General features: G+C 44.6%; 1 protein-coding gene across 1 annotated transcript in view; it reads right to left on the bottom strand.

Annotated features, from left to right (window-relative positions):
* The window catches only part of MYPN (myopalladin), a 2,267,856-nt gene that overhangs the window by 595,247 nt on the left and 1,645,415 nt on the right, over positions 1-27,194 (bottom strand). Inside the window, exon 16 of the mRNA XM_086922400.1 lies at positions 12,574-12,700. Within this exon, the coding sequence (XP_086778526.1) occupies positions 12,574-12,700 (127 nt within the window). The remainder of the gene's footprint in view (positions 1-12,573; positions 12,701-27,194) is intronic.

Below are 27,194 nucleotides of genomic sequence, written 5' to 3'. Positions count from 1 at the left end.
CGAACACACAAAGCGCCCCGCGAAAACTCAAAGTTCCCCGCGAACTCCCGCGAACACCCTTTGAACACGCAAAAATAAAAAATACGCAAATTCGCACGAATTCGCGAATTTTGCGGATTGTGAATTTGCAAATCCGCAAATTCGCGGATCGTGAATTCGCAAAATTCGCCCATGCTTACTCTAGATTCGATTCTGCCCAAGAATAAATAAGGCAACTGAGGCAACTGAGGGAACAAACTCTGCAACCCCCCTGGTGATTGATGTAAGACATGACCACCTGGTTGTCCGTCCGGACATGAACATAGTGACCCACCAGCAGGGCAGAGAAAGCCAAAAGACCCAACTGAACAGCCTTCAGTTCTCTGTAATTCGAGGAAGAGGACATTAGATCCAGCGACCATGCGCCCTGAACCGAGGCATCGTCCAGAGTAGCCCCCCAGCCCAACTTGCTGGCATCCGTTGTGACCACACGAGAAGGAACAATCAGAAATGGATGACTCCGGGACAGATAAAAGTTGTCAAGTCACCAACTCAGATCCTCCCCCACCTGGGCCGACACCGGAACCCCTTGATTGAAATCATGACCACAGGGGCACCAATGAGACAAAATGTGGTTTGCAATGGGCTATAAGTGAAGACGAGCCCACAGAACAACCAACAAGGAGGTGGACAGAAGGCCCTGGACCCTCAACCACATTCTCACATGAGGACAAGTCTCTGATAACGGGGATCAAATTGCAGACACCAGAGTCATTTTCCGTGCAGGAGGAAGGAACACCAATCCCAACTGAGTCTTAAAGTGAGCCCCAATGTATGTTAGTTCCTGAGAAGGAATCAGGCAGGACTTTGTTTGATTCACAAGAAAGCTGTGACCCTCCAGGACCCAGCAAACCTCCTGGTCATGGAGCTCCGTCTTTGAAAGCGAAGAAGCAGAAATCAACAAATCATCCAGGTATGGAAAAATCTTAATACCCCTCCCATGTAAATGGCCCATCAGAGGGGCTAGAACCTTAGTAAAGACCCGTGGGGAAGAACACAGGCCAAAGGGTAATACCTGGAATTGAAAATGCTGACCTAGATCACAGAATCAGAGAAAGTTCTGAGAGTTCGGATGCACAGGTACATGGAGAGAAGCATGCTGTAGGTTGATGGAGGCCAGAAAATCCCCCTGACTGATTAGAGGGAGGATCACCTGAAAGGATACCAACTTGAACTTCAAGGGAGGAACGAACCAATTCAACCATTTTAGATCTAAAACAGGTCTGAGGTCCCCGGTGCGCTACTCTACCAGGAATAGAGTGGAGCACACACCCAGTCCCTGCTGATCAATGGGTACTGGAATTACAGCGCCCTTTCCCAACAGACAACGGACACATTCCAACAGAGCCATCAACTTCAGAGAGTCCCTGGGGCAAGGAGTGACCAAAAAATAGTCTGGGGGAGTCTGGACGAATCCAAGGGAAAAACCTTCCGACACTACTTAAAGAACACAGTGATCCGAAACCGTATGTTTCCAGGCTTCCAGAAAGAGAGACAGCCGACCTCCTACAGGACCCACTCCCGGAGCAAACCAGTCATGACTTGGAGAGGGCAGAAGAGGTAGAAGATTTGTCAGAGAACCGGGACTTGACAAAGGAAGGAGCACCCCGGCCAGGCCCCCTTCCACGAAAGGGCTGATGAGCCTGTCCCTGACGAGCAGGACCAAAAGCCCTACGAGCCCCAAAAAAGCGGGAATGCCCAGCCCTCTCCGGAGCCAGCTGTTTTTGATCCTCCGCCGACTTTTTGTACCATATCTTCTAAGGGGGCACCAAACAACTTCACCCTAGAAAAGGAATCTTCATGAGCAAACTCTTCTGCGCAGAATCAGCTTTCCAAGAACGAAGCCACAATTGGCTGTGAGCAGCCACAGAAGAGCCCGCAGTAGAAGCCGCGGTTTCCAAAGAGACAAAGAAAGTGTCAGAAACCAGACAAACCTGCTGTTCCATCAGAGCGCGTGTGGGAGAAATGTCCTCGCCCTGGTCTATCAACTCAGCCAAGGATTGAAAATCCATAAGCAAAGAGTGGATGGCATAAAAGGAATAGGCAGCAGCCCTAATGGAAAAATTGGCCGCGGAAAAAGTGTGCTTCACTGCCGCATCCACCTTTTTATCAACTGGATCACCCGGGGAAGCATCCTCTGAACTAATAGTCTCCTGAGACAAAATGCCAGCCATCAAGGAATCCACCTTTACAGAGGCAGAAAACAACTGCAAAATCCTGCAAGGGATATCGTTTTGCCAGAAACGACTCTGGTTCCTTGCTTTGATATTGCCCAAAGAAATCAGTGTCCTCCACATGCACCCCAGACTAGGGAAATAACAAGTTGGAACAGATGTTTTGAAGTATATCCCTAGGATCCAACCCCTACAAAAAACAACCTTTAAGGTCCACATCTTTCTCCCCCTCCCATTCATGGGAAAGACCAGGATCACATCTGGGCCTCTTGGGAGGAGGAACGGAGTCCTTGTCACTTCAGGCAGCCGCCACCGCAGCATTTATCATTTGTTGTATCAATGCAAGGGAAATGAAATTAAATGAAATGAATGAAATGAAATAGGGATTTATAGAGCGCATGGCTGCCCGTGAGCGTCCCAGCGCTAATGACAGAGGTAGTGGAAGAGGAGAAAAGAAATCAGGGAAAGAGCCAAGTTTTCAGCCCCTTGCGGAACGTGAGATGGTTGGGTTCCGTTCGGAGGGTAAGGGGAAGGGAGTTCCACCGTTTGGGAGCGATAAAAGAGAAAAGACGGCCTCCCGAGCGGGCCTTTTTGATCTTAGATACATATGCCAGATGGAGATGAGCGGAGCGCAGGTTTCTTTTAGTAACATGGTGTCTGATAAGGTGTTTGAGAATGGGTGGGCCTTTGTTGTGGAGGATTTTATGGGTCAGACAGAGCGCTTTGAAATTAACCCGCTACTGCACCGGGAGCCAGTGGAGAAGCCTTAGGGCTGGTTTTGCCGAGCTCCTAAGGGTAGTGCCTGTTAGCAGCCGAGTTGCCGAGTTCTGTACGCTCTGAAGTTTGGCAATTACTCTCTTTGGGCGCCAAGATAAAGGGCATTGCCGTAGTTGAGTCTGGATATTAAAAGACTCTGGATGATGAGTTTCCTAGTATCTTGAGGAAGCAAAGGTAGGATTTTTCGGGTGGTCCTGAGGATACCTTAGCATGCTCCGGCAGATTTCCTAGCTTGGGTTGTGAAGGAAAGATCTTGGTCTAACCATAAGCCCAGGCTTTTAATAGCAGGTTTAGGGGTCGGAGCTGGACCCATACAGGAAGGCCACAGAGAGCTTGGAATAAAGTATGCTGGGTTACCCAGTACCATAATCTCCGTTTTCTCGGCGTTGAGCCTGAGGTGGGAGCGGTCCATCCAGCGAGAAAAGTCATACAGGCATGAGTAGAGATTGTCGGGGGAACGGTCAGGTTGGTTAAGATATACTACAAGCTGCGTGTCGTCCGCATACGTCACTAGCTTGAGTCCATGAGGGGACACGATTTCCTGAAGGGGAGACATGTAGGCATTAAAAAGGGTGGGCTCAAAGAAGAGCCCTGGGGAACGCCACAGCATAAAGGAGTGGAGTGAGATTTAGAGGATCCCTCCCAAATTTGGAAGGATCGGTTGTGGAGGAAGGATTCCAGCCAGGCTAGAGCCGGCCCTGAGATACCTAAAGCCCTTAGCCTATGGAACAGGATGTGATGGTTCACGGTGTCGAACGCCGCACTTAGATCCAGGAGGATTACTGCCACTGATCCTCCTGAGTCCAAGATTTTGCGCGTTTCTTCAACGACCGCCATTATGGCTGTCTCCGTGCCCTGACCTGGGCGAAAGCCCGTTTGGGAAGGGTGAAGGAGGTTATTATTTTCAAAATAAATTGAGAGCTGCTTGTTGACAAATTTTTCAGCCGTTTTGCTCACTATGGGCAGAAGGGAGATGGGGCGGTAATTACCCAATTCGGTTGGGTCGAGATGTGGCTTCTTCAAGAGGGGCTTCACAATAGATTTTTTCCAGCCTGAGGGCACAGTGCCTTGAGAGAGGGAGGAGTTTATGAGTTGGACCAAAGGTGAAAGAATAGTTGATGCGATTGATTTAAGAGAATGCATCCTGAGAACCAGAAGAACCTTTTGTGGCAGCAGAAACCACCTCAGCACAGCCTCCATCATCACCAAATACCAAATGACCGCAATACCCCTACGGCAAGCAGGAGTGCATAAAAAGTACACCATCATCATGGAAACCAATTACCTCAGGTATGAATCAGCATGCCTAATCAATGACGTCACCACATGAGCCCCAGAATAAGCGCAGCAAACCACGCACCGATCCACACCAAAGACGGCACTAAGCCACGCCCCCAACATTGCAGTGAGGGAATATGGAGCTTGCTTGTGACCTGGAGGCTGGATGAAGCAATGTACGCCTAGTCCGCTAAAGCAGGACTCGGTAGTACCCCGTGACAAAGGACGTGAAAGTCAGGGAACCTGTACAGGCCCTACCTCACCACCGGAAGGTAAAGGAACAACAATATATGCCAAGTATGCTAAGCAGGTCTCGGAGTACAATAAATAAAAAACGTAAGCGTGAGGGAGAGAACCTGCTACCGAACCACCCGGTAGCCAAGACAAAAAGAAAACACGTCGAGTCCGCTAAGGCAGGAGGCGAACGTGGAACATGAGAAAGAGACGCCGAGTCCGCTACAGCAGGACTTGGACACTGCATATACAAAGGCATGGCAAATCCCTGTGTCCTCTAGAGCAGGACAGGGGAGAATGCCCAAATGACAAGGGCGAGAAAACTAATAAGACACAGGAAACAGTGCCTCCCCCCAAGAACAGGCCCAAGTGTCCGCTAAAGCAGGGCCGCCGTCCCCAACTTACCTGACAAACAGGAACATAAACAGCACTCGGAGTAGTGCAGAAACAAAAAAAAAACAGGTTGCGTTGGGACTTTTGTGTCCTTTTATCTGATTGGTCATTGACACTGGGGGCCATATTGGAGCAATATGGAGACTACTATGTAGCTTTTTTACTTTGAGTTTCTGTAGGAGCCGAATGTTCACTGTTAAATACTGTGGCGAGGAAGACGGACGAGGAGGTAATTCAAATATTCTGGAAGGTCCAGAATGAGTTGTCAAATGAATATGATTTGGTGATGAAAAGTGAGACTTCTGTTCTTCCTGTGGACATGAAAATTAAGTTAATATCTATAGCAGATTGAACACAGTGGTCAGTGAGGAACCATTAAGAAGATAAGAAAGGTGTTTTTGTGGCCTTCATGGATGTTCATGTTTTGAAGTTTATCAAAAATTGTTCTTGTTGTCCGAATTCTGTTGAAGCTTTAAAATTGCAGAAAACTGAGGTGGTCATCGAAGCTTTACCAGAAGAGCCTTGGAAGGATTTAGCCATTGGGTTTTTGGAACTTTATGAAGGTATTCGTCAAAAAAAGTTTTATACATTTAGTACCCATTCATTCTTTTTCAAAATGAATGGAATGCAAATGGTTTGTGATGCCTACCACTCATGAAGTGATTGTTTTTCTCTTGCCAAAGAGGGAAAGGTTCCTGTGATTTTCCGGCATCCTGCTGCAATGTTGAATGTTCCGGCATCATCCGGAGTTTGCTTCCTCAACATTTTCGCTCAAAAAGGACTTTGTGAGTTGAGCAGACCCTGGAGGGAGGTTTTGCTGTCTCGTGGGGTGCACAGCTCAAGGTATGTACGCTGCCCTTCAGTTTCTCTGACATTTTCATCCGCTCTCCACTTTGCCTGAATTGCGGAGCGCCCATCTCTTCAAAGCCTGACCCTGACGTCATTGCGTACCAATGCGGTGGCCATCTTAAGTGTCCCATACTTGTCTGACTTCCTGTGAGGCATAATTCTTGTGGCCTGGCCCAACATCATTGCGTACTTACGCGGCAACCATTTTCCTTTGGGCTGACAGTATTGAAGTTGTGCGCTGACACGCACAGCTGATCTCACATGTCATAAGTGCTGTGTCATTTTCAAGTAAAGCTTCCATCTACGTGCTGATGTCATCTTTGTGGGATCTTCCTGTTTGGGATGACAGTTTTGAAGTTGTGTGTTGACAAGCACAGCTGATCTTATGTTTCATCAGTGCCATGTCCCTTCCAAATAAAGTTTCCATCTACGCGCTGATGCGCACAGCTTGTATTATTTCATCATTTGTGATGCGCACAGCTCTTTTCATCTTAGTCTAATTACCATCAGACCTTTCTTCCACAGCTAATCATGAATGCCTTCATAGAAATCTGAAAACTTGAATCTTAACCCAATAAGTTTGCTTTATGTATCAGGTGCCCGATGTAGGTGCCCTAATGCCGGTCGGAAACGGCCGAATTCGGCCGTTTCCGACCGGTATTACGTTTTTCAGATGTGGGGCATGCATTTACAGAATCGGTATTTTATTTAAATACAGACTCGGTAAAATACCGATTCTGTAAATGCAGATGTAGCTGGCACATGTCAGAGTGCCACAGGGCTTTAAGAATCGGTATTTTACCACCCAATCCTATTGGGTGGTAAAATACTGAATACAGGTGTGCATGCACATCTGTGCATGCACACCTGTGCAATGTGACACACAGACATGCCCTTAGGGCATGTCTGTGTGCCACATGGCACACAAGTCCGGAATTGGGATGCTAGAGGGTGTCAAAGTGACACCCCCTGCACCCTTGCAACAATCGGAATTTACCGAATCGGTAAATACCGATTCGGTATTCCACATTGATTCCTATGGGCTTCAAGGCCCATAGGAATCAATGGGGGATACCGATTCGGTATTTACAGAATCGTTAAATACCGAATCTTACTGATTCAGTATTTACCGATTCTGAATTACCTACATTTTCCCCCCTCTAATTTACCACTTCTTAAATACCGAATCGCTGTGATTCGGTATTTAAGAAGTGGTAAATTAGAATTACCTACATCGGGCCCCAGGTTACTATCTGTTTCACTGTCATTTTGCTGCTAGCACCTTGAGACCTCCTGGTGAGTTGTGCGCTTTACAAGAATATCTGACATTGACATTGACATCTGGCATCACCACTTCATAAATCATCTAGGGCCCGATGTAGGTAAATCTACATTTACCACTTCATAAATACCGAATCATACCGAATCGGTATTTATGAAGTGGTAAATTAGAGGGGGGGAGATGTAGGTATTTCAGATTCGGTAAATACCGAATCTGTAAGATTCGGTATTTACTGATTCTGTAAATACCGATTCGGTATCCCCCTTTGCTTCCTATGGGCCTTGAAGCCCGTAGGAATCAATGGGCATTACCGAATCGGTAATTACCGATTCGGTAATTACCGATTTGTGCAAGGGTGCAGGGGGTGTCACTTTGACACCCTCCAGCACCCCAAAAAAAGGCATGTGAGCCATGTGGCACACAGACATGCCCAAAGGGCATGTCTGTCTGTCACATGGCATAGGTGTGCATGCACACATGTGCATGCACACCTAGATTCGGTATTTTAACACCCAATTGGATTGGGTGGTAAAATACCGAATCTGAAGGGCCTGTGGGACTGAAAGTAGTCCCACCTACATCCCAAATTAAAAAAATCGGTAAAATTACCGATTCGGTATTTTTGCGATTCGGTAATTTTACCGAATCGGTAAAATACCGAATCTGACAAAAAAAGGTCCCCTACATCTCAGTAGGCCAAATACCGGTCGGAAACGGCCGAAATCGGCCGTTTCCGACCGGTATTTGGTACCTACATCGGGCCCTTAGTGACATTTCATTAAACACACACCAGAATTCTCTGTTGAAAACTTCACGCATGTGCTGATGGGCACAGCTTGTTATTTTATTTCATGCACTCTGCACGCTGATTAGCAGCAATTTTATTATTTATGTTGTCATATTAGCTGTGTTTTCGTCACAGTGGTATTATAATAAGTTTTTCCTCAAATATGTGTGTATCAATTTCGCTGATACACACAGCTCATCTCTTACTGACTCTCATTTTATGTAATAGTACAACATTACAAAGATAATGCAGAATGTTCTAGCACCACTGTTTTTCCTCTATACCCTAGGTGTACCTCCTATACTCTTTCAAAAGTGGAAGAAGGTGTTTAATCACTGTGCTAGTTTCTCTGGTACGTACCGCAGTGCAGAGAGGAAGATTCCTCTGCTAATGTACTGTTTAGGTTCTGAGGGACAGGAAGTATTTGAGCACCTACCTGATCTCACGGATACTGATTCTGCATCACTTAATGAATATGACATATGTATCAAAAAGCTTAATCTACACTACCTACCTAAGATAAGTACTGCGCTTGAACCCTATCATTTTGGTGAAAGGATGTAGAGGCAGGATGAGTCCCTGGAGCAGTACATAACAATTTCGCGTAAGTAAGCCCCAACCTGTAACTTTGGTGCCACATTGGAGGAACACCTGAGGGAACAGTTTATGTTGGGTTGTGTTCAAGACAAGACTAGGGATGCTCTATGGCAAAAGGACAATCCATATCTACAAGAGGTTATTACCATCACAAAGAGCCATGAGCATTTGAAAGCGTGTGTTGACATCATAAAGAAAGAATCTTCTTCTGATAAGAACGATCACTCTGAGGTCAAGGGTGTGTCAAGTAAGTCCATTAAATCTAAAAATGTCTTAGATCAAAAACCTTCTTATCAACCTCAAAGAACCTCTTACCAAACTCAAAGATCTTCTTATCGAGGTCAGATATCTTTCAATCCAAAGCATTTTCACAGCAAGTGTTACAGGAGAGGTGACTCTGGTCACATGGCTGATTTTAAAAACTGTCCAGGTTGGAAAGTCATTTGAAAACTTTGAGGTAAGAAAGGTCATGAATCCAAATGTTGTAGATCTGGTAAAGATCACAAGATTGTCAAAGAAGTTGATGTCTATGATGATGCTGAAGAAGTCATTAGTTGTCAGGTTTCAAGGAATAAGACTTATGGTCCTTATGAGGATGTTTTAGTTAATGATGCATCGGTTAAAATGCTGTTCGACACTGGGGCCAAGATTACCCTTGTTCCCAAAGTATTTTTTGAGAGTAATGCACAAGATAAATTTGTTCTTAAAAAAACTGACATCAGACCAAAGGGATATGGTGGAGTCACCATTGATCTACTTGGTTACTTTTTGGGGTCAATTAATTTCAAGGGGAGGGTGATCTCTCAGAAAATGTACGTGTCAATGAAAGGTGACTCACTTGACTTCACAAAAGTTGGCTCCACTAAAGATATCTGCATGTGTTTCTTGACTGCAACGAAGATCCTCAGGTCTGTCTGAAGGAGTTGCCTCCTGTTAGGGTGGTTGACTATTTGGTTAATGATTTGATTAAAGATTTTCCTGCTGTTTTTCACAAGTTACCTACGCAGTTTTAAAAATTATGTACATCGCATAAGACTTAAGCAAAATGTTATCCCTAAGGTTGCCAAAGTTAGGAGTATTCCTCTCTTAGTAAGAGAGAGCCTGAAGTGTGAGCTGGACAAACTCCTGGCGAGGGGTATCATCCAAGAAGTTGAGGCAACAGAGTGGGTCTCTACGGTAGTGATGGCACGTAAGGCTAATGGTGAGGCCGACTCTGTGTGGACTTGAGGAAACTCAACAGAGCGGTGGCCTTTGACCACTACCCTCTACCCTAATATTGCTGAAATGTTGTGTTCTCATGAAGGGGCTAAGCACTTTTCTTCATTGGATTTTTGTGACATCCTTTGGTATGTTTAAGTGTCTTAGAATGCCCTATGGACTAATTTCGGCTGCCTCCATTTTTTTAAAAGGTAATCTAGGGCATTCTTGGAGATTCGAAGGTGTATCAGGACGATGTGCTCAATTTTGTTGAAGGGAAGTTTTAGGGAAGTTACAAGATGGCGGACTCACCCTTTGAGCTGACAAATGCAAGTTCAATGTCAAGGAAATTGAGTACCTTGGACATTTTGTTTCAGCAGAAGGAATCAAACCCAAGAAAACTCTTGTGGATTCTATCCTCAATTTGCGTTCACTGTCTAGCAAGGATGAGCTTGTTACTTTTTTAGGTATGGCTGAATTTTATCATAAATTCATTCCAAATTTGGCAGAAAAAACCTGATCTCTAAGGTCATTGTTGAAGAAAGGGAGTGAATTTGAGTGGTCAAAAGATTGTGAAAAGAAATTCATTGGTATTAAGAATCACCTCAACAATGCACTATGCCTGAGTAGTTTTGACCCTGCAAAATCGTCTTTTCTCATGGCCTATGCCAGGTCAACTGGTCTAAGGGCAGTACTGTTGCAAAAGGTAGATGGTGTAGAAAAGAACATCTTGTTGATCTTCTGGCCCCTAAGAGATGAGGAATGCAATTACTCTGTTGTTGAGCAGGAAGTGCTGGGTGTGTCCTGGGCGGTGCATAATATAAGAACATTCTTATGGGGTAAAAGATTTAAGATCCTATCTGACCACAATCCGCTCAAAGAGGTTCTTACAAAGAAGGGCATAGATTTTGTCTCTCACCTCATTCACAAGTGGGTGGTGGCTCTTCAAGAATTTGATTTTGATCTATCGTATTTACCTGGTTCTAAAAATATTCTCGCAGACTGTCTTTCAAAACTTGGCTGTGTGGATGATGACACAATTGATGATATTGAATGGTTTCCAGGAGAGGATTTGGAAGAGGATGTGAATGTGTGTTTGACCAGTGAAGGTGTTGTTTCGGAAAATGACTGGAAGGAACACTTTGTTAGTGATGTGACTCTACAACAGGTCATCACCATGGTGAAATACGGTTGATGTGATTAGAGGGACTGTGATGATCTGCTCAAGGGTTATTGGCATGTCAAGGAGGATTTGGCTGTCGTAGATGGTGTACTTATGCGTGGAAGTAAGTTTATTCCACCACTTGTCTTAAAGGTGAAATTGGTTGGGAGTGCTCATGCCTCGCACATGGGTATAGCGAAGGCCAAAAAGAGAATCAGGGTAGTGTTCTGGTGGCCTGCCAGGGATGTTTTTGTAAAGACTTGTTCGGGAGTAGGCAAAGAGTGCTAATTGTGACAAGTCATTCAAGTGTAGGACACAACTAATGGTAGATATAGAGCAGGTTGCTTCTCCTTGGTCTGACATTTCCATAGTCATTTTGGGAGTAGTGAAGTTGAGATCACAAGATCGTTATGTAATTGTATGCATTGACTTGTTTTCAAGGTGGTTGGAGATTAAAATTGTGAACTCAGTTGGGTCTGTTGTTGTTGTAGAGTACTTGGATGAACTTTTTGAGCGAGAAGGCTTCCCACAAACTATTTTGTCTGATATTGGAGTTCAATTTACTTCTCATTTATTGGAGGATTTTCTGACTTCAAGGGGTATTAGACACAAGGCGTCTGCCCTGTATCACCCACAAAGTAATGCTGTGGTTGAAAGGTTTAGCAAAGTTCTTAAGGAAGCTATCCAACAGGCTAGGTCGTGTGGTGATTGCTGGGAGGTTGCTGTGAGAAGATATATAATTTCATTCCCCATTCCTCAACAGGTGTGGCTCCTTTTTGGCTGTTTATAGGTAGAATGGTGAATGTGGAAGTGGCCCTCTCCTGGGTTTCTGCAAAGAGAGTGTTGGTTGATGAAAAGGTGGTTAGCACAGATGGTTGGAAGGAAAGAGAGAAAGGTAGGATGGATGAAAGGAAAATTCATTATGATATGACAAAAGCTGTGAAGAGTATGATAATTGAAGTTGGTGACTGGGTCAAGATCAAGTTGCCAAGGAAAACTTCTGGTATGACCAAATTCAGTCATCCAATTTAGGTCATCATAGTGTTTAAGAATGCCGTAAAAACGAGTGATCACAGGATTTGGAATTTGGGCAGAGTGGCAAAATGCCGCTCATCACCTGCATGTCCCACCATTGGTTCCTCTTCTTGGTTGGTTAAACAAGAATCTGAGGTTCCTGAGAGGTGTTTGAGACTGCTTCATTTGAAGCGTGTTCCTCTATGTTTTCAAGATTATGTTTCTTAACGTATTGATGTTTATTACAACTTGTTTATTCCATGCCTTTCTTTATCTATTTGGTTTATTTATCTTTATGGTCTTTTGTTTGTTTATGAAGGGGGAGGTGATGTGGTGTTCTGCACCTTCTTTGTAAGCCACAGCTTCCTGGTTCTGGAATGTGGTGAAGGTTGCCTAGCACTGTTAGAACTGGGAGAGCAGTTACGCCTGACTAGCTGCTGGATGGGGTCTCAAAGCTTCTTCTTACTTGAATAAAGTCTCCTCACTTCAACTACCTTAGCCTGGAGCTTTTATTGTGAGAGACCAACTTCTACAGTTCTGTAAAAGCCGTCAGAATGTATACGTTTCCATAAAAACTCAAGTAGACCCCTTCAAATCCATTCTATTCTTAAATAACGGTTTGCTTTCTGATGCCTTGATAAATAATTAGTAGGCAATGAAGTACTTTGTTACATAAGAAAAACATTTGTAGCACGTTGTTGAAATTTGAATGATGACTTAAACAATGAAAACTTCAAAATCGTTTGGTAAAACATTAAAGAAGGATTTCATGAATTTCATGACTAAATACCTTACAATCCAGTCTACAAAGTCTTCCCTCGTGAGCCACCATATCTCCCGGTGCCTGGAGGAAATAAGGCCGAAAAAAACTATCCTGCATTGGCTCACCATCTCCTTCCAGGAGCCACGATCTTGCTCTGCAAAAATTGAATACATTTTATTCAGTACATTATTAAACACACATCTCTGTCAAAAAGTTTGTGAAAGACACAATACTACAGTATGGCTCTACTTGTATGTTATCACAGAAAGCAGAGTTGTATTTATTTATTTAAACAGTTTTATGAAGAGTGAACAAGACCTGTACAGTTATCAGAGCGCTGTACAAAGGAGAAAACGCATGAAGGGATATGTAAGGTACCAGAAAAGCAACAAAAGTCATAAGGAGCACGTGGAAAAACTGAATAACAATGTTGCACTGAGGTAACAACCCATCTTAAGGGGCATGTAAAGTTCCAGAAGAGCAACAAATCTCATAGGGCACATAAAGAGACAAACATTAGAACTTTTGAACAAAAGTATCAAAGAGTGTACACAAGAAATAGAAGTACATTAAAATGACTACAGTACTATTGCTGTAGATGGTCATTCAGGAGTAACAATTTAACATGAGGAGGTAGAGGGGTTTAATCAGATCTCGGGAGGAAGAGCATTCCATATTCTCTGTACCAGACCAGAGAAAGCACGATTGCATGTTCTTTTTTTTTATTTTGGAGGTTGCAACAGTAGGGTATTAGAACTTCTTAGGTTCAAATTCGAACCCAAAACTTCAAGTTTCTTTGCCAGGTATAGGGGCGTGTTGTAGTGAATAGCTTTGTGCGTCATGCAAGCTATCTTGAAACAGATCCTTCCTTCGATAGACAGCCAGTTTAGTTGCATTAGGTGTGATGTAATCTGGTCATGTTTTCTGGAACCAGTGATGAGTCTAGCCAAAGAATTCAGAGTGACTCTAAGAGGCGCCAATCTAGCTTTGGGTAACCCAGCTAGGGTCACCAATCCATATTCCAAGCGTGAGATAACCAGGGATTGGACTGCAGACTGAATGTCTTCAGAAGGCAAGAAAGGCTTGAATTTGCTTAAGGGGTTGATTTGATGATTGACTTACCTTATAGTTGCACTGATGTGATCTTGCATATTCAGGTATTTTTCAAGAGTTATACCTAAAAATCTTGCAGAGTCAACAACATGAGGGGTGCAGTTGAATGCTGTAAGTTGTTTGAGCCAGTCTTGAGAGGGTGCAGAGTTATTGTGGGGGGCAATAAGGAGGAATTCTGTTTTGAGAGTATTTAGCAAAAGAAAGTTAACCATTGTTGAGTTTTTAGCAATGCACAGTTTAGAGTATTTATGTCACAATTGAGTGTTGTCAGCATACATATGGTATTGAATGTTAGAGTGGTTCAGGATTCGGAGAGTGGTTCCATGGAAAGATTACAAAGTGTGGGCGAGAGAGTGGAACTTTGAGGCACTCCAATTGTGACCTTGGTACTGGTTGCAAGGGAGTGGTTAACTTTGATTCTTAGTTTTCTGTTTCGTAGGAACAAGGCAAACCAATTTAATACAGGTACCGTTAGCTCCATCCTTTTTTGAAGAAGTACAATCAGGTTTTCCTGTTTGACCATGTCAAATTTCAAGAAGGATCAGAAGATAAAGTACATTCTGGTCAAGAGATGAATGTTTTGTATTGAATGTTTGGCAACAAATAAAACCCTCAGCTTGAGTCATTTTAGGTCAAGTAATATGCTGTGTTGTACAAAGACTACCTACGACTATAACTATTTTCATTTCATTTTCATTAACATGCATAACAAGTGTAGAGAATAAAATGTAAATGTTTTGTCTGAAGAAACAAACCTAGCAAGGTAGTCATTTTTTGTTCATGATAATTTACATAATTATAGCTAACGGTCAGAATTGTAATGTCAAATACTGGTGGATACATGCGCTGAAACCACCTGTCTCTGTGTTATCAATTTTCAGGTTAAAAGCATAATATGTCTGTAATTTTAGTTTTGAAAGAAAGTATACTCTAGTTGGGAGCTTGAATGTATGATGGAACAACGCAAGCCATTCCAACACACAGCTTTACAACACGGTCTTTACAACGACCCGTCTTTACCACTGCATTCCTTTACCATGCAAGTCTTTACAACGCACAACCACTTTGCCTTAAGGGAAAGCCCTGGAATTTGGAAAGGTATAAATTACTTTTCCAACTTCAGTCGGAGCAACAGTAGGGATAGTGTTGGACTTCAAAGTCCAACGCTGATTCCCCTATGTCAAGTAGTTGCAGTGGTAAAGAGGGGTCTCTGTACAGACCACGTTATAAAGGTAGTGCGTGGCTTAGACTTTGTGGCAAATGATGTTTCCTCTACTCCGTGCATCCCACCATGACTCACCTAGAGAGGTTATCAATGACTGCTAATCACTGCCAGCTTTGGCCCAACCACCCTGCTCTTTCTTTCTGCTCCTGCTGCTCTGTCCCACATCTATCTCTGTCCCCAGTTGTGTTCAAGCCTTTTTAATGACTGAAATCTCCTCTCCTACCTCTTGACACTTTTTTTACCCACCCCTCCTTGTTTGCTTGCTTGTAACCAGTATCTTTGTTGCACCCCCCCACAGCTTTTTGTGTATGTGGGCATAACGTAGTTAATCTGTTGCACAGCAAGACAGGCAGGGCACAGCTAGGAGGATGACAGGGGTGTACAGAGTACTTCACTATTTTTAGAATGGGGACACTGTTCCCCCGGCCGAAGTCTGAGAGAAGTCATGTGGTGCCCAAGCATTGTAGTTCGTTGCACTTCTAAACACTGTATTAGAGGTAGGCGAGTCACTGAAAGCTCAAGCCAGATGCCTGCTTCTGGCTCAGCTCGAGGTCCCTTTGGACTTTCATCCCCAAAACGAACGGAGCTTTCATGTGGCTTCTGCCTGCTGTGCTCTAACCTCATGCACCAAGAACTGTAGAACTGTAGTCAAAGCATTACTTTTTGATGTAAAATAGGTGACATAACATGCATTGGCAAAGCCAATAGTTCTCGCCTATGCAAAAATGACTGGCTTTGCCAATGTGTTTTAGCCATGCTGTACACCAGAGTGGCTGCTGTTTAGCATGGCTAAATGTTCATGGCGTAGAAGACAGTGGTGTGTAATGTTGTAAAGTGGAATGGCGAAGAGTGGGGTAGAGTGTTGTAGAGTGGCAGAGATTGTTGTGTATTGTAGTGGCATAGTGTGGAGTCACGTAGAGTGGTATACACTGAATTGACATAGAGCAGAGTGGACTGGTGTAGAGAGCATTAGCATAGAGTGCTGCTGAGTTTAGTGGCATAGAGTGCAGTGGCATTGAGTGCAGTGGCATTAAATTCAGTAGCGTACAACACACCATCGGAGAACGCAGTGGTGCAGATTAGAGTGGTACATAGTAGAGTACAGTGGCGCAGAGTGGAGTGGAGTGGCTCAGAGTGGAGTGGCACAAAGTGGAGTGGAATAGAATGGCATAGAGCACAGTGGTGTGGAGTGCAGAGGCGTAGAGTGGTGCACAGTGGTGTAGAGTACTGCAGAGTGGAGTGGCATTGAGTTGAGTGATGCAGAGGGTAGTGGGGCAGAGTAGAGTCAAGTGGCATAAAGTGCAGTGGTGTAGAGTGGTGCATAGTAGAGTAGCATAGAGTGGTGCATAGTAGAGTATAGTGCCATAGAGTGCAATGGCTTAGAGTGCAGAGTAGAGTTCAGTGACGCAGAGTACAGTTATATAGAGTAGAGTGCAGTGGTGTAGAGTGCAGTGATTACGAGTGGAGTAGCACAGCGTGAAGTGGTGCAGAGTGGAGTAGAATGGCATAGAATGCAGTGGCGTAGAGTAGATTGTTTCAGAGTACAGTGAAATGGCATAGAATGGAGTGGTGCAGGGCAGAGTGAAGCAGCGTAGAGTGGTATAGAGTCTAATGGCGTAGAGTAAAGTGGTGTAGAGAGAAGTGGTGCAGGGTAGACTACAGTGGTGTACAGTCAACTGATATAGAGTGCAGGTGCAGAGTAGAGTCAAGTGGCATAAAGTGCAGTGGTGTAGAGTAGTGCAGAGTAGAGTAGCATAGAGTGGTGCATAGTATAGTATAGTGCCATAGAGTGCAGTGCCTTAGAGTGCAGTGGCATAGAGTGGAGTAGAGTGGAATAGAGTAGAGTGAAATAAAGTAGAGTAGAGTGGAGTGGAGTAAAGTGGAGTGGAGTAGTGCAGAGTAGAGTTCAGTGGCGCAGAGTAAAGGGATACAGAGTAGAGTGCAGTGGTGTGAAGTGCAGTGATTACGAGTAGAGTAGCACAGGATGAAGGGGTGCAGAGTGGAGTAGAAGGGCATAGAATGCAGTGGCATAGAGTAGATTGTTTCAGAGTAGAGTGAAATGACATACAATGGAGTGGTATAGGGCAGACGAAAGCAGCGTAGAGTGGTATAGAGTCTAATGGCGTAGAGTAAAGTGGTGTAGAGAGCAGTGGTGCAGGGTAGATTAGAGTGGTGTACAGTCAGCTGATGTAGAGTGCAAGGGCATAGAGTTGAGTGTTACAGAGTAAAGTGCATTGGTGTACAGTGCATTGGCAAAGAGTGCAGTGGCATAGAATGCAGTGGCAAAGAGTGGTGTTGTGTAGAGTAGATTGGTGTGGCCTAGACTGGAGTGATGTAGAATGTAGTGGTGTAGAGTTGAGTGGTGAAGAGTGCATTGGCATTAAATAAAATGGTACAAGATAGAGTAGAGAGGCATAGAGCGTAGTGGCATGGAGTGCAGTGGCTTAGAGTGCAGTCAGGCCCGGACTGGCCATGGCGGGCACAGGGTGATCCCCCGGTGCGCTGCACATGTGGGGGCCTGTTTTGGGGCCCTGGGGGCCTTTTTTGTTACAGGGCCGTTTTTGCAACATAGCTGCAAAATCGTCCCTTTATCAAAATCGGCTGAAAACCGGCCCTGGCAAAGAGCTCAGCGGCACCTCCAATACCCCTGAGTGGGGAGGGGGGGCCGGCCGAGCACCTTGGCGGGGCCGGTTGTGGTTCCCAGTCCGTCCCTGAGTGTAGTGGCGTGGAGTGGTGTAAAGTGAAGTGGTGCAGAGTAGAGTGCAGTGGTGTGGACTGGTGTAGTTTGGAGTATTCATGGTGTGGTAGCACAATGCCATTACAAGCAACATATTTTCAATTGAAATGACCAATACATTTGCAAAAACATATAGTTTCACTAATAAAACTACACAGTGCACAAACACAAATGTGTGGAAATAGCTCACCTAGTGTAAAGATTTGGTTTGATCATAAACAAGTATTTATTTCCAACACACTTCAGAAATAACAAACATTGTGCTTCATTTGGGTGTCTGATATATTCTGAAATACTTACACAGTTATTTAAATGTTATTGTGTGCTAGAAAAAGACTATTTTCTACCCTCAGTATCCAGCAAGATTGTCACATAAACCCTCTCACTTTGAAGTCAGAGAAATAAAAGTAAACAAGCAACCTCGGAAGACAAAGCCTGACATTTGACCTTGGTCTTTGAATGCACAGCAAATGTGATGAGATAAGAACAAGATTTAGAGGCATGTTTACAGAAAGGGCATGCTCAGAAAGATACTGTAAATAAGGCCTGGCCAAGGGAAGCTACGAACTTAGGGTGGACAGCCTAAATCAAATAAAGCCAGCAAAATGTAAAGCAAGAAAACATGAGTTACAAACCACAAAGTCAATGGAATGTATTCCTGGGTCAACTTTCTGAATGTCCCCAAGATGTCTTTAGGAAACCAGACAGCTGTGCTGTCTGGTAGGCTGTGACCAAAAAAGGCACAATTAAATCAAAGCATCAATAGCAGTTAACAGACACAAAGTGAGTACCAAATGGCAGAAAAGGATAATGCACAGAAATGACGAAATTGGGGGGGGGGAGAGAGAGAGAGAGAGAGGTGGAATGCATCATGCCACAATCTTCTCAAAGCATTTCTTCCTAGAGGGTGCTTTTTCATGGGAGCACTTAAAACGTTGCCATGCAAATATCCACAAGTCTCCCCAGCATGTAAAGCACCATTCCCATACCAGTAAATCTTTGTCCTCTGAAAATAAATTACACATTGTATGCCGGTTTACAAATTAACACAATGTATACATCTCAACTAATTACTGTCCCTAAAAGTACGGCACCACTCCCCCATCACTATTGGCTTCAGGGTATAAAATGATATTGCCATGCCAGCAGCCACAGTTGTTCACAACCTAGAAAGTGTGATACCAATGCTGATAGCCACAATTGTCCCCAGAAGGCAAAGCAACCTATTCATGTCATAATCAACCAGTGGTCTCAATATATAGAACCACATTGCCATGTCAGCATTCAAAACTGTTCAACAAAGTGCAAAGTTTAATTTATAACAGTAATTTACATTATACTAGGCATTCACAGCACACTCTGTTCTGTCATTGTCCACATTTCCCACGTTCTGCAACGCTGTAGCATTATCTTTTAGAGGGTATTGAGGCTATTTGGATGAGTTCTACAGGCATGTATCAGTATGTTGAGTAAAGAAAACAGCATTATATAATGGGAATCGAAACCAATAAGCACTCCTTGAAAGCATGCTGTTTGACATCAGGTCTGTACAAGGTTGTAGCTTACTCAGTGATATTCGGGAGTGCGAATCTCACATTTTTCAATGAAAAAATTGATGGGTTGCGGCTTGGATGGCTAAGATTCAGGATAGACGGTTTCCACAAGGAGCATGGTCAGTGAGATGCTATTTGGAGAGGCTCTGTTTAGAGCAGCACAGTGGGTTAAAAAAGGTTGGGATGCTACCCTGAGTGATTTTGAGTCATTAGAATATTTTCAAGCATTTGGCCCACCACATTTTGTGTGTTTGATTGTCAGTAATATTTCTTGGAACCCACAAAGTAGAAAACTTGTAACCATTCCAGGAGTACTTCTATAATTGCAGATTTATTTTCTGGTATACAGGCCACCATATATATTTCACCTTCTGATCCAAAAATTAACCCTTTTAGTATAATGAGAAAAAACAACATTGACATAGCAGACCTGACTCAGGAGCCCCAGACCGAACTTCCAAGCCAAGAATGCATTTATTTGTAAGCGTGTTACACCTCAAATATCCCTCTGAAAGCTGCACCCTTGGCTTTGTGTAGTCATACTGATTAGCCCTCACTGCAGATGGCAGGGAGCAGAGAGGGCTGCTCAGCAGTGGCATGGCAAGGATACCATTGACATTAGCGTAAGTAAGAAAACCAGAACTCGGGAGTACTTGTTGGTAGTTCAATACTGAAATAATGAGGATTCAGTGGGTCCCTCAGGCTCCTATGCCCCAGTGCCATTGCACCACTGATAGCTTTGTCCCTGTTGCTCAGCACGTGGTGGCTTCTTGCCTGGTAGAGGCTGCAGCTGGGCTGCAAGAGGCTTCATCAGGGGTGATTTAAAGGCCAGATCAGCTCACCCCATCCAGACATAGATACATTCTCAGGCGCCAGTCTCCTTGAAAACTTCCTAAGTGCTCGGTGGGCCAGAAGAAACAGAAGGCCTATTGATGTTTTATCAGAAAACACGTTTGAAGTGGAAACAAAGAAAGTTAGCGATAGCGAGAGGGTGAACGAGGAAGAAAATTACAAAAAAGGGGGATAATAAAGATAGAAAAAGAGATTGAGTGAAAAACAGGGCGGTCATGCAATAACTGTACTCCGTGCCAATACCAATTTCATACACTCCGCAGTTTTCCCTTTCAACCATCAAACAATGTCACTAGAATCATTATAATTTCATCACATTGCCCTCGACCCAATGGGGATATCATAATGATCGAGATCACACATCCCTCATAGACTGACATCTCTAAGCTTTTGACTCAGGTGATATCAGAGTACGAGCATAATGCAAACATAGAGGAAAGACCCAGTGTGATGTTACCTAATCCAACACAGACTTCTATTTGAGCCTCACTCTGCATTATACCTTGGGTGAAAGCTGCTTACACTGGTGGTTGCAGCCCTCTGATATACACCTGGAAATGTATGTGGCAAATTGGGCAGTCAAATTGTGCACGTGTTGTTAGATCACCTCTTTACTGGAATTAACATTCAGTATTAGTGCCCTATCACCTACTCCGACACGTGTAAATAAGGATGGGGTGCGGAATGCACACCCAGGAAATATCGAACCCTGTGCAATTAATATCTACTAGGTAACCAATCTGTACCCAGCATATTCGATTTAGTCCTGAATGTGAAACTAGCAATTTATTTCAATCTAGAAGCAACAGGCTAAAGGTGGGGAGAGGGGCACCACAAAGGTAAATCACAGTGACCTTTTAATGGTGTAGCTGACATTAGTTGCAGCATCCCACATTTGTCCATACCTTTATGGTTGCTTCATGTGGTGGTGGGTTGCTCATAACATCGTTGGTATGTCTGTGGTGCTTAGAGATCAAAGGTTGCAAAAACAACAGGTGATGGTGTCGTATTTTGACGATGGCTGGGTTAGCGCTTAGCTTTGCTACACGATTCCCGCTTAAATTAGCTATACATAGAAACACCATTTTGTACGTGTTGGCGGCCATCTTAGATCATGAACGGCCTCGTGGCCGGCGTGCCCTTTAGTCCGTTGTTCGTTCCACTGACCACTTCAGTCTGCCCAGCAACAGGCTATTTTTAGTACTGGTCAAGCCACGCATGCGCAGTTCACACTGACCAGTCGTCCCTCAGGAATGTGCCGCAAACTGACCAGTGGGTTTGAAACCCTCCAATGAGCTGGCAGTATTCCAAAATATGCCCTTATATGTACATAATGTTCTGTAACTTTGTGCCACGTATACGTTTTATTACCTGTAAAACCATATAAAAGAAGGGTCACACCGATGTTCGGTGTGATACCTCTTGCATTACCGAAGGGTGCTGTATGAGTGTACCACCACCCCATGGGGTCTTAATAAACTTGTTCTTTGACTTTTACAGTTTCCGTGCCAACAGTTCTTGATTGTAAGTGGGTTATCTTCGGAACATGTAGGCCTTGGGAACCCTGATTACTTCAAATTGGCGACCACGAAGGGACTCATCGGCGACTCGGATGCCCGAAGGAGAGGTCGTGACGAAGGCTTGGAAACTCGCCATGGACGCGGGCTGCCACGAGTGACCCGAGTCTTGGCTGCCACGGTGTTTCTTCCTTTCCTTCCGATCTGACCTTCCAGGTGGCGCCGGTCTCCGACTGAGTTTTCGAGTGTCTGCATCGCTGAGAAAGTGCCGTTTGGCTGATTTGGCTTACAAGACCTTGGCAGTTGGAATCTGGACATTTGAGACTTTGGGTAAGCTTTGTGTTCAGTAAGGTAGTCTTCGGACGCTTACTGAAATCCTGTGATTTGTGATCGGTAAGGTAGTCCTCGGACGCTTGCCGAAGTCCTACGTTTTGATCTGAGTTAGCTAACATTGTGAATTTGTGATCTTTTGAACTTATATGTGTAGTGCACTTCACATAGGCAGGCATGTAGAGATGTTTCTCTAACTTTGTTTTTTTCCCTTTGAGCGGCACATTTGTGTGAAGTACTGTAAGTGCCTTTTTATATGGTGTCACGCTTTCGTGATACTTTTTGAACATGCCTGTTTTCAGCACACTTCGAGGGATGTGCTGTCTTGGAGAGGGTACCTCAATTAGGTTAGCGGAAGCACAGCCGGCTCCCCCAGAGGGAACACCAAATCGTGAGATGTATATCAAGCATGGCCTTCCCCCTATTATGTACAGCAAATTATGGCATAAGTATACAAAGGCCGATCCTGAATTGCAATGGCCTCTACATGGGTCGTTCGATTTACGTAAAGTACAGTTTGTAGAGCAATGTTTGTTTCAACGCAGGTCTAGACAAAACATGTTTGATTGTGTGCGAATGTGGGAGAAAGCGGTGCGAGAGCGAATGAAACGTGAGGTTGCCTTGGCGGACAAAGAGCAGCGCAAGGCTGCTCGGGATAAGGCTTTACAGCTTGAGGAAAAGGAGACTCAGGAGAAGAAAGAAAGGGAGGAACGGGAACGTAAATTGCAGACTACTGGTCAATTTCCTATCCGCCGACCACTTTATCCTATCCTTAATAATGAAATTGATGATTTCTCTTTGTTAGATCGGTCACCACCTCCATATGTTTCGCCGACGGCTCCAGCTGGGGATTCAGAGGATGATGGACAGGATAAGTCGGATCACAAGGGTATATCTGCTCTCAGGTTTACTGCGGCGAGGTCCGCTCATTTGCGGAGTTGGGCTCGTAAAGTAACTAAGAATTGTGTTTCTCAGGAGCAGTTGTTAGAAGAAAAGAAAGCGTGGTCGGATCTTGAATTAATGTATTTTCTGTCTAGTTTGGCGGATGAAGTTGTAGGCGCGTATCGGGAACTTTCAGACACGTTAGAATCTAAATCGTTGTCAGTATATCGTGAGAATTTGGCTAAAGGTGATTTTGATCTTTCAGATGCTGACGACCTATTCAAGCAATTGATCGCGCTACGGGATGAGACAGCCGGATTGCGGGAGGAGAGGAAAAAGAGGCAAAAGGAATCTGGTTCGGGCAATAATGGGCAGACTAAGGAGTGTTCTCTCCGTGGTTCAGATAAGAGTTTTGCATTGCATGTTATGCCTATGCGTGAAGCCGCGCCTTTGTATGTTCCACCAAAAGGGGAAGGTACGGATGATGATAAATTGTCAAAGGATGCGAAAGGGTATTTTGTGTATAATTGGGTATATACGCCATGGAATAGAGCAGACGTTATGGCATTGAAAAATTCTTTACCTGATCTTCGAAAAAACCCGGCGGCATTTTATGAAGGGGTGGAAGGGGCTATTTCGTCTTGTGTGATGACTCTTGTGGATATAGATTTGTTCTTTGGGTTAATTCTGCCACCTGATATGTGGCGGCAAATTCGTAAAAATAATGATGAAACGATATTGGGGGGCACATGGAAAGAAATTAATGCTGCAGATTTAGACAGGGAACCAGCATGTAAACCTTGTCAGTTAATTTTAGATCTTCCGGCAGCTATTCTGACTAAATTAAAGACGCTTGTTCCCTCCAAAAAGATTGATTGGACTATGTTGACGTCGTGCAAGCAGAAACCCGATGAAACGGTCTCAGATTTCTTTACGCGTTTTGAGGAGGCATTTCATGATTACAGTGGTCAATCTTTGACAGACGATACGGGTCGGCATTTGTTTGTAGATAAGTATGTGACTAATCTCCTACCGGAGATTGCGAAACGATTGAAGTCGAGTGAAAGTTCCTGGGCCACGGCGACCCCTGCGTCTTTGTTAACTATGGCTCAGTATTATGAGCGGCAGGAATTGGAGGCTAAAGAAAGTGTAGAGAAAAAGGCGAAGGAATTGAAAACGAAGGTGATGTTGGCGCAGGTTCGGGGAACACAGGGTAGAGGGAATGATAGAGGTAGACGGGGTGGAGGAAATACGTCGTATGGTCGTACGGACATAGCGGAGGATCAGTGTGCTTATTGTAAGGAGTTTGGGCATTGGGCCGAAGATTGTCCGGTACTTCGTGAGCAGCGTAGTCAGCGTGGTCGAGGAGGCGGAAGGTCAAGAGGAGGTTATACGGGAGTTAGAGGTGGCGGAGGTGATCGTGGAAAGACTGAGGAGAGGGGCCGTGGCCAGGATGAACGAAATGCGTTTGATAGGCGGAATCAATATCAGATTTTGGAGGGAGAGAATGTGGAACACCAGGATTATGTGCATGCATAGGACTGCGTAGGATGGGGTAAGGAATCAGTTGAAGTGCCGGTAGATCAGCAGGGTCCATATGTAACAGCGGGTATTCTGGGTTCTACTGATCAATTTCTAGTCGACACAGGAGCTACACGTAGCGCTTTGTCGAAAAACTTGGTTCCGAGGGCTCCCCTGTCTGGCGAAATGATTACATGCGTAGGGTTTGATGGCACACCCTCCCCCAGCCCATTGTCCAAGCCCCTTGCACTATGTCTTGACAAATACTTTAGTTTCGGTCAATTTTTGTTATCACCCCATACCCCAGACAACATCCTGGGTATTGACTTGCTTAAATATTTTCGAGCGACAATACGTTGTGCTCCGGAGGGAGTACGGGTTATCCTGAATGATAATTATCCTGACCCCGACAGGTTTTACGCAATTTCAGATATTTCAGCTTTGGCCTCTCTCCCGCACACGTTATGGGCGACCTCAGACACGGATGTGGGAGAGATGCGTATTCCACCGATACATATTACTGTTAAGGAGGGGGCCCCTCTACCACGAGTGCCACAGTATAAGATTTCGAGAGAAGGTGAAATTGCCTTGATACATATTGTTCAGGATTTGATTTCTGCAGGGGTTGTGGAGGAGGTCCCTTATAACGTTTGTAACAGTCCTATTCTTCCGATCCTTAAGAGAGATACTGACGGCAAAATCTATCGCTTTATTATTGACTTGCGAGAGATCAACAAAATTGTCATTCCTCAATACCCGGTGGTGTCTGATATTACGACCCTGCTTACTTTGGTTCCACCAACGGCCACCACGTTTAGTGTAATTGATTTAAAGAATGCGTTCTTTTCTATCCCTGTTCATCCTGATAGCAGATACCTGTTTGGTTTTACGCTAAATAATAAATCGTATAGATTTTGTCGTGTTCCCCAGGGATATACTGAAAGTCCTAGCATCTATAGTCAGGCTTTGAAAAGGCAGTTGGATTCCTTTACATTGCAGTCTGGTGTCGCGCTTATCCAGTACGTGGATGACCTTCTGCTGGCTGCCGACTCTTATGCACAATGTGAACAGAGTACACTTGCGTTGCTTTCCTTTTTGGCACAGAATAATCATATGGTTTCGAAGAAGAAGCTTCAATACTGTAGACCTCAGGTGACCTACCTTGGTCATCTGTTGTCTAAGGAGGGGCGTGCATTAACATCTGACTGAATTCAAGCAATTTTAGACACACCAGTCCCACGCACGCAGAGAGATGTACGTGCCTTCATAGGGTTGACGTCCTTCTGTAGACAATGGATCATGGGTTTTTCACATATCATAAAACCTTTGCTAGCATTACTGTCTAAAGCTACACCAATGCCCCTTGAGTGGACAGATGAATGTCAGAAGGCTTTTGAACAGTTGAGGCAGGCCCTTTGTTCCGCACCCGTGTTGGGCACACCAGATTATACGAAACTTTTCACATTGTATGTGCACGAGAATGATGGGTGCGCGTTGTCAGTATTAGTGCAATTACACGGGGATAAGCAGAGACCATGTGCATACTTCTCTGCCGTTCTGGATCCTGTAGCACGAGGGTTGCCTGGGTGTTTTCGAGCAGCAACAGCGGTGGCCATACGACAGAGTGAGGGAATAGTGTTATCACATAAATTGTTGGTGTTAGTTCCTCACGCAGTAGATGCTCTGTTAAACCAAACAAAGACCCAATACCTCACGAGTGCACGGCTAACAGGATATGAGCTGACACTTTTGGCGCCACACATTACACTGAAAAGATGCGCTACTTTGAACCCTGCCACTTTATTACCCTATCCGGCTGAGGAGGGTCAGGAAGAAAAACATCATGATTGTGTTTTCCTGACCGAGGAACAGACAAAGGGTCGTGTTGACTTACAGGATGTCCCACTTCCAGATGTGGATGGGGAACTGTGGGTCGATGGATCATGTTTAAGGCTGCCAGATGGCACGACTTCTGCAGCCTATGCGATTACGACACTTAAGACAGTGGTAGAAACAGCTAGGATACCACAAAAGTCGGCTCAGGCAGCAGAGCTGATAGCCTTAACAAGAGCCTGCGAACTGAGTGCTGGTTTATGTGTGAACATATACACGGACAGCCGGTACGCCTTTGGAGTGGCACATGACTTTGGGCTACTTTGGAGAGAACGTGGGTTTTTGACATCTCACGGAGAGCACATTATGCACGGAGAACTAGTGCGTGATCTCCTAAATGCGCTGCTAGGCCCAAAGAAAGTAGCGATAGTAAAATGCAGTGCCCACAAAAAGATTACGGATAAAGTGGGTCAAGGAAATGCCTTTGCAGACAGCATAGCTAGACAAACAGCTATGTCCCGAACTAGCTCCCCCATGTATGCGGTACAATCGCAGGCTGAGCGATGGAGTGATGCTAGAGCAGAAATATTAGACATTCAAAAATCAGCTACTGAATCTGAACTTGTGACATGGGCAGCTGATGGGGTACTAGATGACGAGGGTTGTTGGAGAAGCAAAGACATGGAAAAGTGGAAATTGCCTGCAGCTTACTTGCAGACGATGGTCCAGATGACACATGGACTGGCGCATGTCGGAGCTCTTGCAATCACTCGGCTCTTAACACGAGTTTGGGAACATCCCGAGATTGCTAATACTGCAAAGAGAGTAGTGCAGACCTGCCTGGTATGTTTGCAACACAATCCTGGAAAGGGGACCCATACTCCGAAAGGAGGGTTCGTTCCACCTTCTGCACCATTTGAGGTACTCCAAATGGATTACATCCAACTTGAGCGCTGCAATCACCTAAAGTACGTCCTAGTGGTGGTATGTGCTTTTAGCAAATGGGTTGAGGCCTACCCCACGAAAGACAACACGGCTTTGACAACAGCTAAGGTGTTGCTTAAGGAATTCTTTCCTCGCTTTGG

Source organism: Lissotriton vulgaris, chromosome 5, assembly GCF_964263255.1.
Source record: "Lissotriton vulgaris chromosome 5, aLisVul1.2, whole genome shotgun sequence".
NCBI lineage: Eukaryota > Metazoa > Chordata > Amphibia > Caudata > Salamandridae > Lissotriton > Lissotriton vulgaris.
This window is presented reverse-complemented; position numbering and strand designations above follow the sequence as displayed.